We start from the raw sequence: 14,410 nt of genomic DNA, 5'->3' as shown, positions 1-14,410 counted from the left end.
CACCACGAGACATTTGTATGAGGCGGTATATAAATGTAATAAACAAATTTCTTAGTGGTGTTCGCTTGTAACCATGTGTGAAACCCATCTTCTATCATATCTACCCACTGGTAAGCAGAATTTTATTAGTCTTCTGCTTTGATATGAATGCAAGGTGAAATTCCCCTCACCATGTGGTGAGAACAATTAGCTTCCCACATGGACACTCTGTGACAAGAACCATTTGGTAAATAGACATCTGTAGCCATCCTAAATTATGCTGCATTCTTTGATTTCACAAATCTTGACACAGCTGCACCCCAGGGAAAGGAGAAGCAAAACAAAAGGCACTCTGGGCTATAGCATCATGCATAAAGGAGGAAGGGGAAGACAACACACACACACACACACACACAGATGGCTGTGTCATATTTACTGAAACAGTAGTCTAATCTTATGGTCCAATGAAGCCAAAGGCAAAAGCTAGACTGAGAGGATTGAATGAGAAGTTTACTCCTTCTGTAGATATCACCTAATGCTTTCATAATTGTGCTGGTAAGGAAAATTTACTCTCTGTGTCTGCACGTGTGGTTACATTTTAGTAGAAGTCAGAAGCTTGTTCGTATACATGGAACTCCTCAAACGGGGAAATTGCCATTTCTAGACCATTGCTAATATCTGAGGAAACTGATGGTCCATTTAAAACAGCACCCCAATCCCAATATTAGGATGATTCCATAATTTAATCTATTTTTGCCACATTTCCAAGCTATTTGGGCACAAGCCTTTTAAAATAAATAATAGTGCCTACATTTTAATTAAGTTTTTATGAATTGTACTTTATTAGTTAGGTTGGTTAGTTTTAGTATAAAAAACTGTCATACATCAAGTTGGAGGGAAAAGAAAAATTAACATGCTGACCAGAGATCAAACAAATTGTTCTAGTAAGAACACTTATTTTCTTTTCCGTATCCCTACAACTGGACTAAATTGGTCTAAAATTGGTTAGGCAGTTCACATTAGCCCACTTGCACCTCAAACATTCATGCATTCCCCCATCTTGAATTGGAGTGGATGACATCACTAACTATGTGCTTGAGGTGTCCCTCTGTTTCCTTACAATTACACCAGATTTGGTCCAAATCTGTTTTCACTAGCACCTCAAACATTCACATGTTCGCCATCTTGAATCAGGGTGGCTGATATCATTACAAACTATGCCCTTGGGCCATCCCTACACCTGTAGCAAATTTGGTTCAAATCAGTTAGGCAGATCACAATACAGCCCAATTGAGCCTCAAAGGTCAATGTGTCTGCCATCTTGAATTGAGGTGGATGACATCATCATAAACCATGCCACTGTGGTGTCTGTGTGTTACTCACTACAACTGTACCAAATTTGGTTCTTATCATTAGAGAGTCTACAAGTTAGCCCTCTTGAGCCTCAAACATTCACACCTCTGCAATCTTAGATTGGGGTGAATGTCATCATCAAACTACGCCATTGAGGTGTCCCTGTATGTCAGACACTACAATTATAACAAATTTGGTTCAAATCAGTTAGATGGCCCACAAGCTAGTCCACTTGCAGCTCAAAAGTTTACATGTCTTCCATTTTGAATTGGGGTGGGTGACATCATCATGAACTACGCCACTGAGGTGTTCCTATGTGTCCCTATAACTGTACCCGATTTGGTTCATATTGGTCCAGGCATTGTGCAGTTGATGGTGGGGGGCACACCAATGGACACATGGACAGACAGACAGACACACACACACACACAATGTCAGGTGACCTCATAAGTCTACTGGAAAGTAGACTAAAAAAAAAAGGTGCTGTGTTATAGTGATTACCATGGAAACTTAACATTCATTCATTTTACAGCTTAAGCAATTAAAACAAACAAAACCTGACATAACTCATGCTGAAAAAGAAACTGCCTCCAAACTTTCTGCTTTGTTAACCAGTTTCAAAGCTATGGCAATAAGTAAGCTTTCTGTAGGCAACTCTAGCCCCATGGCTAGTGTTGGCTGCACTTCCCTGCTCTTCCTAGAATAAAACCACTTATTCAACTTCTTCACTACAAACCAGCCAGCAGAACTTAGTTGCTGTTTGTTCCTATAACAGTAATTAGCAGAGCTAATCTGGTCAGTAGCCTTGCTGTTACTAAATTGATTCTTCTTTCCTGCTCCCCTGTATCTTTCAGTGCTCTTCTAGTCTAGCCAATTACCAAAATACCAAGTCTACTCTGGTCTCTTCAAATGATTTATGTGAAACTCTGCCTTTCTCCCGCCGAGAATATTTAGACTGATATCTTAGCCGTCAGCAACTGTCTCACACTCTCCAGCTACACCAATGCTTATATAACCTGACAACCTGAAACCATGTTGGGCAAAAGAGCATACACATTCAGACACACCTGTCTAGAAAACCTTAGTGTCCTCAGTTAATAGGGTTAGCCAGTACAGGATACACAAGATCTTGTATCAATGTGTCTGTTCACTGAAATACAGTGTTTCTGAGAGCCTTTGTGCAAGTTCTCAGAAAATACACAAGACTATATATCTGTTGTACAGCACTAGAAAAACTGTAGCCAACAAAGCAAATGAAAGCAATGGCCAACAACAACCCTCTGCCTTTATTGACTTTGCCATATGCAGACACAGATTTAAGAACAGGTAAATTTGCATTGAACTGTAAGGACTGAGGAAACTGCACAAAGATCTTTTAAAAAAGGTCTACCAAACCCATATTTTAAGCAACTAAGGGGCATTTAAGATATACTGCTACTTGATGGAGCAAAAGAAGCTCAATTATTGTGTATAGCACATAATTATAAAATTTATCCCACACCCTTCAATCAAATTATTCTCATGGTGGCTTACAACTGATTATAGCAATAATAAAAAGAAACGAATGCATCTCTTGCTGATGGAGCTCTTGCCATATTTGTCTTGTTTGTGCACTTTGATGTACCCCCAGACCAGAAGCAAGGTCATTTTAGCCTAAAGGAAATGAAGACCTAGCCTGTTGCATTCCTAAGAATGAGTCCTCCTGATTAGATATTTCCACATGCTCTCACGTCACTAGCGCGGCTGCAATGGGACTGGAAGATGCCACTCTAATTGCATCTGGGCATGTACAGAGTGTCAGGGCAGACCAGCCTAAGAGCCTTTGCAAAAAAGGCAAGTGTCCAAGGACACTTTTCTTCCCTTATCAGTAGTTTCGGGTAAGCCATGCTGAAGAAAGGTGTGCCTCCTCTCATCTTTCTTTTTAGTCTGCTTCTTTAGCAGGAAAAAACCCTTTTGTTTAATAAGGGGAACACCTAAGCTATCACCCACATGGCTGACCCAGAATCACACCTTATATGCAACAAGTACTTTTGTACTTGTTGGTGTCCACGTATTCATGCCCTCAGATCATATCTTGGATTATAAGATTCTCCCCTCATGAGATCGGTGGTGGTTGTGTATTGGCTCAAATTACACACACACACTTGCTCCCTTGCTTGTGTGCACACCCATGGAGAGGCACCCAAGTGCACAGATGATACCCACCTAGACAGTTAGTAGCTATGGATGTTCTATTGTTTAAACTTTCACTCCAAATCTCTATCCCCTTTCCTTAGCACTAAAAACTGGTAAATGTATTGGGGCAACCTATGCAGTTTCCAGAGTCTGCAACCCACTTATGGGCACAAATCTTTGCTTAATTACCCTTCTTCTCATTCTGTACCCCTTTCTAGCACTCAAACAAGTAACTCTTTGTTTTCAAGGCAGAAGTAGGTATTCCTTCACTTTAGCCCATCCTAAGTTCCTTTGTACCCTACCACGATCAACTTTCTAGTATCTTAAATTTAAGAACATAGCTGTACGCAGGTTTGCACCAACTGAGATATTTCCCCCCGCTTTAGTCAAATATAGTCACAAAGGATGATTTACTACCACACTTCAGAGCAAACCTGGTAACAGAGAGAGGAGATGTGATGTTAATGTCTCTCCCTGGTTCTCTGATATTCCTGTTGCTGCTGCTGTCTTTAAGGGGTCTGTGACAAGCTCAGGAAAAAATTCCGCTAAGAAATGGGCTGCCAAGGAATACCAGATGCACTTGTCCCTAGGAGATGAAGCTCTTCCTCACACAGATCAGAAAACATGTGGCTCCCAACTCATTTCTTAGTGTCAAGGTGGTTAAGAGAGATGCAATGTAGCTGTTTCCAACAGCATTGTACCTACAACCTTCTGTTCTGTTTTTCCTCTTAGTACTCTTTCAGAGAAAATGACTTCCAAGACAGAATATATTTATCTATCTGGCTAACATCCATTTGATATGCAGTACTGTATAAAGGTATTGTGGCTTAATTGGGGCACAATATTAGTCAACCAAGAAATAGTTTACTCCGCACATCTATCCTGTCCATAACTTGCCTATGTAAACCACAATCTTTCAAGTCCATCATTTTATGTTTTCAGATTGGTGAAAAACAACAAGAAAAACCTAAAACTGAGTCATTTTGGATCCCAGTTCAACCAACTCATATTAAGGATTCAAGTGTTAATTTTTCCCATGTCTTTCAGTGAGCATAAGTATACTTCTATTAAGAAAATATCTGCTTGAGTATTTCTGAAAATCAAGATCCAGAAAATGTTTCTCACCCAAGTTTCTCAAAGTACTTTTCAAGATTATTTGATGCAACAAATTTTATACATTTACCCATGAGGAAGCATTCTAAGCAAGTGACAAGACCAAACAAAGGAAATACATGTTGTTAAGATACAATCCATCCTTCACTCTGGCCACTACAGGGCAAATACTGCAGAACAACTAATAAAAGAGAAAGCTTACCTTGAGCAGAATGTCCACAATTCTCTGCTGGTACTCTACAGCTTGTTTGTCATTCTTGAAGTCTTCAAATGTCTGTATTAGACAATGTCATTTGGAAAGAGAATAGGTAATAAGAAAGAGAGAGATGCACAACAGTCAATAGGAGTTGTTTGTACACACTATCTACATACCACTATACTAACTGTGAAGATTACTTTTAGCTGTCAGATGTATTTCTTCCATTCGTAAAAGTTCTCACAAGGACATTCAGCAACCACATAACTACACAAATTGGATAAAATGGCAACTGAATTTTGCCACCAATATGCTCCAACATTATCATTTGGTCTCTAGAGCTGAGGAGTACTCAGGCTGGTAACACAACTATCCTGAACTTTATTCCAGTGCTAAATGTTAACAGTAAGACTGGTCACAGGTGTATACAGTGCCTGACATGTTCTACAGCATTACAAGTGTGGAACAAGAGCCATGCCCTCACAGAGAAGCTGCTGTGGAGCTGAACCAAAGGCTCAGCTGAGTCAATCACACAGTGAAATAAGATGGAGGTGGAAATTCTGAGGTATAGAGATAGATGTCATTATTGCATAGGCAGTACTGAAAGCCATGGGATTGTATCACCTAGGGACAAGGGCTGACATTAAATGGCTCGACAGTACTATTCAAAGAGTAGTCTACTACATTTCAGTAGGATTTCCTCTAGTAAATTTAGTCAGGATGTCAGCCAATGTGTAGAATAAGAACAGCTGAGGCTCAGGAATGGATCCCTGAGGGACCTCAATGCAGAGGGGGAAACTTGGGGAATGCAGAATGAGTGATTAGACAGGTAGGAAGGGAACCAGCTGAAAACAGAGTCATGGAAACTTAGAGAATGAAGGGAGTCAATCAGAAAAGGGTTATCAACTGTATGAAAGGGAACAGGCAGGTTAAGGAACATGAGAACAGAATAGAGACTTATGACTTTAACAGTAAGGGTTATTTGGTCATAATTTTGGTTATTAAATGGAGGACTAAAGCCAGATTGAAGGAGGTCAATATCATTCCTGTTTAGGCAAGCCTTCCCACTCCCAAAATGCAAATGAAAGCAAAACAGCAATACAGGTAACAATGTAATGGGCAACTACAGGAACTAAATATATTTAGCAGTGTGTAAAGACAGGGGAAAGTGTACCCAAATAGTGACAGTTGCAATTCCATTGTGGCCTGTATATATTCCGTGTAAAACTAACAGTAGCAATCAGTAACAAAACAGAACGATCATCCATGAAAATAATCTGAAAGAACAAAGTAAGAATGCCATCTTTCTGTCCCCTCTGGCTCACCTACCAAGCACGATTAGCTTTTGCAGTCTCACATACACATCTTCTGCTCTGCTTGGATAACAAAAAGGGAGCAATGAAAACAACAGGGGAGAGTTTTCTGGTTCTCTGTTCCTGTAACCAATGTCAGGGCAGCCTCTGGCTTTCAGAAGCAGCAACTACATGGACTTATAATTCTTTGGAGCTATTAACATTGAACGACATACTGTATCATAAATGTTTTATAATTTGCCCAAAGGGTTAAAGAATCCATAAAAGTGGACAAACTGGTCACCAGTATAGTCTAATCTAGCAGTTTATCTTATCTGCTGAGGTTATATTGCTTTAAATTAATTTAAATTTTAGCACAGGGCATCTAGCAAGAATATCTACAAGGGGCTCCCTATGTTGGTATTACAGAACATTTAGAATCAAGCAGCTATTTAATCCATTATTTGTTTATTTGTCCATTTAATCCCATCAGCATTAAATACAACTAAGCTGGTTTAAGTCCAAGTAGCCTGTTTGTTACATCTTTCATTCTGGTGGAGTTTGCCCCAGTGGCGTTCCAATCCTCTTCTTCAGAAAGGTGTCCTAACAGTGTAAGGGACTGCTGGATCCGTAAAGGATAGAACCACTATGTTAACAGTAGAATCTGCCATGGCAAACAGACACAATTGGGCTGTGCATTATACTATCAAAGATTAGCAAATATATTTAACAAAATAAAAAACAATGATAGATTAATTATTCTTCTAGACTAGTAAAGACTTGACAAAGAAGATATAAAACTAATCCAATTCATAGGGTGATTAAATTTCTTCCGAATAACTTTTTGGAAGCTGTATTGCCACTTACCAGTGCAAGAACATTAAGGAACTCCCGTGTATCAAAATGCAGCAGTGTACGTACATAGGGGTAAACTTCTTCATCTGTGGGTGCCTCAGCTGAGTGCAAACGGATAAGAAATTCAAAGACCTACCATGAAAAATTATCAGTCAATCCTGAGAGTCAGTATTTGATCACCTGAAAGAATTATTCCAAGCTTCTCATAAATTTCAAGTATAAGGAATGGTTTTTCAACAGTGTTTTACATTATTTGAACACCATTCACTGACCAAAATCCAGACTAATGCTGCTCTGACTCCACAGTGTTTTCCAGAGTGCAAGGAGAGGTGCAATTTTTGGTGATCCCTGCCGCCAGGCACAGTGCTCTGTATCTCCCAAAATATGTCCCTGAGGTGTGGGGGACCCTCAATGACACATTTTCAGGAGACACAAGTGACATGAAGAGGGAAGGAGGAACTGCTGGAAATTTACCCCTACACACACGAAAATGCTGTGGTGTTCATGCAGCATTATTCTGGATTTCAACCAGTTATTTCCTGGAAGTTATTTCCTATAGCATGTTCAATGGTTTAACATAGGCAAAGTACTTCAGTTTAATATATCAACAGGTTGCTTACCTGTAACTTTTCTTCACGTTCTTTTTCTCCGCTTTCTTCAAAGTGGTCATCAGTCCTTTTACACAAATGGGCTTTGTGCATGCAAGGAGACTATGTTGGGAACCATCCAAGTTTCTCACTCCTGTTTTGGCGGGAACCCTGCCCCCCACTGCTATATGCAGCTGTGCCTCTCATTTCCTCAGTCCCAGAGTCTGCCTTCAGGAGACCCTTGTGGGGAGGATGGGAGGGTGTGTAAAAGGACAGATGATTACTGGAAGAACCAAAGTTACAGGTAAGCAACTTATTATTTTTCAACATGGTCTCTGTCTTTTACACAAATGGGTGCATAGCAAGATGTCTTACCTGGAGGTGGGTCGACTAAAAAATGGACTGAAGAACAGCTCTGCCAAATGCAGAGTCTCTCCATACCCGGGCACTGACAACACAGTGCTGGATAAATGAGTTCAGTAGCCACCTGGCATATGGAGCCAAGTAGCCGCCTGGCAGAGGGTTTCTAACAGCACTGTTCTATCGAAAGCAACCGAGGCAGCCATTATGCTGGTGGAATGTGCCTTGATTGTAGGTGGGAGCTGCTTATGTGCTAACTTATATCAACCTTGATAGAGTCCATAGAGATCAACCTTGATAGAGTCCATAAAGAGACCTGACAGCCTTTCCTTTGGCCCTCATAGGAGACAAAGAGAAATTTCAATTGCCTCCATACATTGAAGATATAAGGCCAAGGCCTGCCTAACATCTAGCAGGTGCAGTCATCACTCTGCTTTTGAGGTCGGGTTTTGAAAAAATGTAGGCAGGTTGATTGGCTGTGTGTGGACAACGACACTATTTTTGGAAATAATTGCATGTCTGGCCTTAGTACTACTTTATTGTTGTAAAAGACCAGGCAAGGCAAGTGCATTCACAAGACACATAGTTCACTAACCGTGCATGCAGAAGTTATGGCAACCAAGAATGAAACTTTCCAAATAGGGAGCCTAGGATCCACTGGGGCCAGGGGCTTGAATGGTGGGCTTAGCAGGCAAGCCAGCACCAACAAGAGGTCCTAAGTAAAGGCCATTACAGAGTTATCAGGGAGGAGATGTGCCAGATCCTTCAGAAATTGTTTAACAGTCCTGTTCGTGAACTAGGACTGTCTAGTCTTTGATGTGTGAGCCACAATTGCTGCTAGGTGAACCTTTAAGGAGGATAACTTTAAGCCTAACTCTTTCAGGTACAACAGGTACAAACAAACTTGTTAAACATCTAACAAGCAAGCAGCAATCCTATGTTGTTCTGCAAACTTGCAGAATCGTTTCCATTTGTGATTGTAAGACTTTGTTGTTGCAGGTTTCTGAGACGCTTTGAGGACTTCCTGAAACTCTAAGGGGAAGGAGGCAGATTATCCAAGCTGTTAGGTAGAGGGATTTCATATGTGGGTGCAGAATCTTGCCAGTGGCCTGAGATAGAAAGTAAGCGTGCTTCTGAGAGATGTGTGTATTCTGTGGCCATGTTCTTCAGCCATGGTCTTAGAAGCCATTATGGTCCTGATCTTCAGAAGGATTCTTGGTAGTAGCAGAATCTGTGGGAACAGATAACTGAAGTGGTCTGCCCACAGGACAGTAAACACATCTCCCAATGAATCCTCACCTTTCCCTGACCTGGAACAGAAATTCTGGCATTGTCTGTTCTCTGCTGTGGCAAAGGCATCCAACATGGGTGTTCCCCATTGTCAGAAGATTTGTTGTAATGCCATTTTGTCCAGTTCCCAGTTGTGGCAGGTCATGGATGACCTGCTGTGCGCACCCGCCCAAAGATTTGCTGCACCCTGTATGTGGACTGTTTATGCCGTGACCCTGTGTCTGATACACCATTGCCGAAGTTCCATGGTCATGGCTAGCAGAGATCTGGATGCTGTCCCACCTTGCCTGTTTATATTTGCTTTGACCATTGTGTTGTCTGTCTGGATGGTAATTGACGAGTTTCTTATGAGAGGAAGGAAGCCCTTCAGGATGTTGAATACCATCAATAGCTCCAAATAATTTATGGGGTCCTCTCTGGAGCACTCCAGTGCAGAGAATTTCAGATGCAGAGTGCACATAAGTGCACCCCAACCTTTTCTGACGCATCCATGGTAATTATCCAGTGGGAGATTGGAGGATGGAAAGGAGCGCTTATAAGCGCTTATAGACAACGTATTTGTTTAGCTCCCTCAAATCCAAGATCGGACTAAGGCCTCCATCGTGCTGCGGTATTGCAAAATATTGGGAATAAAACTCTGGCCCTGCAGTTGGTACTTTTTCTATCGCATCCTTGAGCAGAAGGGTGTTGGCTTCGTCCCTGATAACTGGTGTGTCGTGTGGTAACCATATGGGGGAAGTTGACTTGTGCATGAACTCCAGGGCATAACCAATGCGTATGATGGTTAAGACCCATTGATCTGAGGTGAAGCTAGAAAAAAATGGGGCCAGGTGGGTGCCTGTTATTGAAATGGGAGAGCGATTGATTTTTAGAGTACAAAGAGGTCCTCCGTTTCTGTGAAGCTGCGTTATTCGAGGCAAGAGATTGCTTGGCTCTTAGGAGATACTGTGGAGGACGAAGGGAACATTCTGATGAAATCTTTTGGGAGGATGGGCGTGAAGACTGATAGCATGGCCATTTATTTTGCTTCAGCAGTCAAGATATAATGGATTATTAGGTCACAGAGCTGTGCTCTTCATCTTCTGCACCTTTTGGAGGGTCTAATTTATTTTGTCACCAAAGAGGGCCTGCCCTTCAAAGGGAAGGTTCTCACAATCATCAAGCGTGCCTCATATGTGAGCCCCGATAACTGCAGCCACACGTCTGCGAATTGCCACAGAGGTCGCCATCACTTTGGCTGCACATTCAACAGAGTGCTTAGCAGAGTATAACTGTTGCTTGGCCAATTGTGCCACTTCTTTCAAGAACATCTTTACTGGGTCCCTTTTATCTGGAGGCAGGTGATCAATTAAGTGTGAAACCTTCTCCCATATGAAGTGATTGTACCTTGCATTATATGCTTGGTAATGAGCAATTTTAAGGTGCAATGCTGCCACTGAATAAAGACGTCTGCCAAAGGTGTCTAATTGCTTGCCCTCTCTGTCTTCTGGATTTGAGGTCGATCTTCCCCTTGTTTTTGTCAATGCCACTTCCACAACTACCTAACTTAGGGTAGGGTACCTCTGTAGGAAGGCAGATTATTCTTCCTCTAGTTGAACCTGATAGAAATTTTCAAGAAGCTTAGTAGGTTGGGGCAATGATGATGGTTTCTTCCAGTAACTCTTCACTATTTCCAGTAAGGCAGAATTCATGGGCAAGGAAGCTGAAATGCAGGCGTCCACATCAATGAGCCCAAACAAGGGATCCAAGCCACTCTTTTGTCATTGGTCTAAATTTACCCCCATTGCAGAAGCCATTCTAGAGATATAATCAGAGTATAACGTCAGGTCCTCCAAAGTGGGAAATTGGTTTTGGTTCTGATAGGAGGTCCCGTGGCAACAATCCTGTGGAGGCTAATTTGGAGTGGGACTATACTTATTAATGCAGAAAGTCAGTAATTTATTTAATCCTTCACCTTAGCCTAAGTACATGTCTACATTTGCACATATTCATTGAGGTGGTAGTAGTAAGGTAGTGGAGTGGACTGTATCACTTCAGACTGCAGATAGGGGATGATATTTTTATTTTATTTTACTTATCTATCATATTTTTATACCACCTGATATGTACATCTCTAGGTGGTGAATGATTTTTCATTTTTAAAAAAGTCTGCAAATAAAAAGAACTATCACATCAGGAAGAGAGGTTTCAACCCAGACCAATGCATGCTGTGCCAGTTTTCTGTTTACAGCAACTTTTTCCACAAAAGGGAGCATCCAAAAACAGTAGCCCCGCACTTCTAGCAGAATGACAGGTCATTCTATAATATCCGAGTTTTGCCAACTCATCTCATTCCCACTTCATTCTGCTACATGTGTAGACTTAGCTTAAATAAAAGACTGTCTTTGCTGATGTTACTTTGTAAAATGTTATATATACCAAAAGCATTATATAGACATTATTCCACAGAAGTACTCAACAGCCATGCAAAAATACAGCTTAGTTTTTAGACTCTAAAGCTACTCATAATTAACAAAAAAAAAAAGAATACACTCAGCTGGGTGTATAAAAAACCCCACAAAACAAAGTGTTTCTGTTTATCAGTGGAAAGGCAGGAGTGGGGGGCTTCAATTCCTAATGCAAAGAGCTCCGGGACAATCACAAAGGCATATGACAGATAATAAAAAGCTACTGTTGTTCAGGCAACAATATATTGTGTAGATACTCTTGTGTAGTATTTACACAAGAATAACTCCAGGCAGATGCAGAGCTCTACAAATATATCTAACAGCTCCTTATCAGATATCTGCAAAGTAACTGGTAAATGAAAGACTCATCACTCCTATACACATTCTTATACGGTTGACTTAGATAAATCAGCATCTATGATGGGGTCATCTGCCAACATAAATTTAATATTTGTGCAACATCTTATTCTATCCCTAAAACACAACTGGTACATAAGGAGGAGAAACTATCTTTTTTTAATCATCATTCATCTCTTGTTTTCTGCAGAATTGCCTGTACTGTTTTAGAATCAAGTTTTCCACAGAGTTTCTCATTCCCTTTATGGAAAGATTTTGAAACATGAGCCAGCAGTCTATGCCACTGAGCTCAAAAAAGATTGGGGTATTACTGTGGCAACCATGGTCAGAGTGGGTGGTTACTATTGAAACCTAACTGAGGGAAGTGAGATCAGCAGTCAATGATGCCTTTGAGAAAATGTTTATTTCCAATTAAACATGCTTCCACAGATAGCTTCCATCTTTTTAAATGAAAAAAATTAATACATCTCAAATTGTTCTGATGAGTTTTGAAGTACATATTTAACCTACCTGGTTTTTAACCAGGGGCACCAGATCTTCAGGAATATTGCCCAATGGATAAGCGCGGCCTGCCAAACAACAACTGTGAGGAAAGACAAAATGATGTTTTTGAAAGTGCAATAAACTTTATGACAGTGGCCATACTACACACATTTAAATATAATTGGGAAAGAGCCTGGATTTATTTTCCTAGGTTCCATATCTACTGAATGCATTTTATAAAAATTGTGTCCTTCAAATAGCAACAGATGTGCATTTAACACAGTAAGAGAATAATGGCAAGAAAAAGATAGCAAGAACTTGCTTCCTTGAAATAAACCTGTGTAAACCACCCTGAGCCATTTTTGGAAGGGCGGTATAGAAATCAAATAGATAGATAGATAGATAGATAGATAGATAGATAGATAGATAGATAGATAGATATTATTGTATAAAGGTGGATTTCTGCCATCCTAAAAAGGTATGAGTAACAAAACATACTCTCCTACAGCGGAGAAATCTGCAAATGCAAATTAATTTTCCAAACAAGGCTCAAGTAGATAATCCAAGTTGTTCCTATAAAATAAAATGCATGTAGCACTGGCACCTTGGCATAAGAAGTGGAAGGGAACACTAACATTTAGTGAAAAAGGTCAAAGCGGTTTAGTGAAAAGGTCAAAGCGGTTGGGTAGGTGACTAGAGTGCAAGTGGAGGAGAACTCGGTTCGAATCTGACAGGATGCAGCATGTGACCCATTTGAAGACTTATGCAGTGGCGGTGCATGCAGCGAAAAAGAGATTTTGGTCTGCGCAGATTATGACTGCAGGTTCAAGCTCAGCAGAGCTATCCCAGGTTGTGAGGAGTTTAGTCTCTGCTCCTTCTACTTCCAATCTGCTGTGATGCTTTTAATGGGTTCTTTGCGAACAAGATCTCCTGTATTTGGGCTGACTTGGGCTCTACTATTTCTGAAAGGTCTATGGAGGAGGTATCCAGCAATCCCTCTTGCAGTATTAGATTGGATCAGTTTCAATCTGTGACTCCTGAGGATGTGGACAAGCTGCTTGGGGAAGTGCTGCCTACCACCTGTTCTCTGGATCCCTGACCAACTTGGCTGCTTCTATCTAGCAGGGAGATTGTTGGAAGTGGCCCAGTTAATATCATAAATGCATCACTGAGAGAGGGTAGGCTGCCTCCTTATCTGAAGGAGACAATGGTTAGACCACTCTTAAAGAAGCCTTCCCTTGGACCCCTTAGTGATGGATAGTCACAGGCCAATCTCCAATCTCCCTTGGTTGGACAAGGTGATCGAGAGGGTGGTGGCCGACCAGTTCCAGGCAGTCTTGGAGGAAACTGATTATCTAGACCCATTTTAAACTGGCTTTAGAGCTGGCTATGGGGTTGAGACAGCCTTGGTCGGCCTGAAGGATGACCTTTACTGGGGAATTGAGAGAGGGAGTGAGACTCTGCTGGTTCTTCTGGATCTCTCGGCAGCATTCAATAATAATAATAATAATAATTCAATTTCTATACCGCCCTTCCAAAAATGGCTCAGGGCGATACCATCAACCATGGTATCCTTCTGGATCGCCTGGGGGAGTTGGGGATAGGGGGCACTGCTTTGTAGTGGTTCTACTCCTATCTCTCAGGTAGATTCCAGATGGCAGAGCTTGGTGACAGTTGCTCCTCAAAATGGGATCTGTTATATGGAGTCCCTCAGGGGTCCATTCTGTCACCAATGCTTTTCCATATCTACATGAAAACACTGGGTGAGGTCATCAGGAGTTTTGGTGCTGGGTGTTATCAGTATGCTGATGACACCCAAATTTACTTTTCATCTTCAGGAAATGGCACTCATCCTCTAAATGCCTGCCTACAGGCAGTAATGGGCTGGATGAGGGATAATAGATTGAAGCTGAATCCAAGCAA

The 14,410-nt window shown here is 41.2% G+C and overlaps 1 protein-coding gene across 6 annotated transcripts in view; it reads right to left on the bottom strand.

Annotated features, from left to right (window-relative positions):
• The window catches only part of VPS8 (VPS8 subunit of CORVET complex), a 150,579-nt gene that overhangs the window by 83,579 nt on the left and 52,590 nt on the right, over positions 1 to 14,410 (bottom strand). For all 6 annotated transcript variants that reach the window (XM_053311939.1, XM_053311933.1, XM_053311934.1 and 3 more), the window contains exons 26-28: positions 12,515 to 12,587; positions 6,976 to 7,095; positions 4,823 to 4,894 (exon numbers count right to left, since the gene is read on the bottom strand). In XM_053311939.1, coding sequence (XP_053167914.1) covers positions 4,823 to 4,894; positions 6,976 to 7,095; positions 12,515 to 12,587 — 265 coding nt within the window. The remainder of the gene's footprint in view (positions 1 to 4,822; positions 4,895 to 6,975; positions 7,096 to 12,514; positions 12,588 to 14,410) is intronic.

The sequence above is a fragment of the Hemicordylus capensis genome, chromosome 3 (assembly GCF_027244095.1).
Source record: "Hemicordylus capensis ecotype Gifberg chromosome 3, rHemCap1.1.pri, whole genome shotgun sequence".
Taxonomy (NCBI): domain Eukaryota; kingdom Metazoa; phylum Chordata; class Lepidosauria; order Squamata; family Cordylidae; genus Hemicordylus; species Hemicordylus capensis.
Note: the sequence above shows the minus strand (reverse complement) of the source record. Positions and strands in the feature narration are given on the sequence as shown.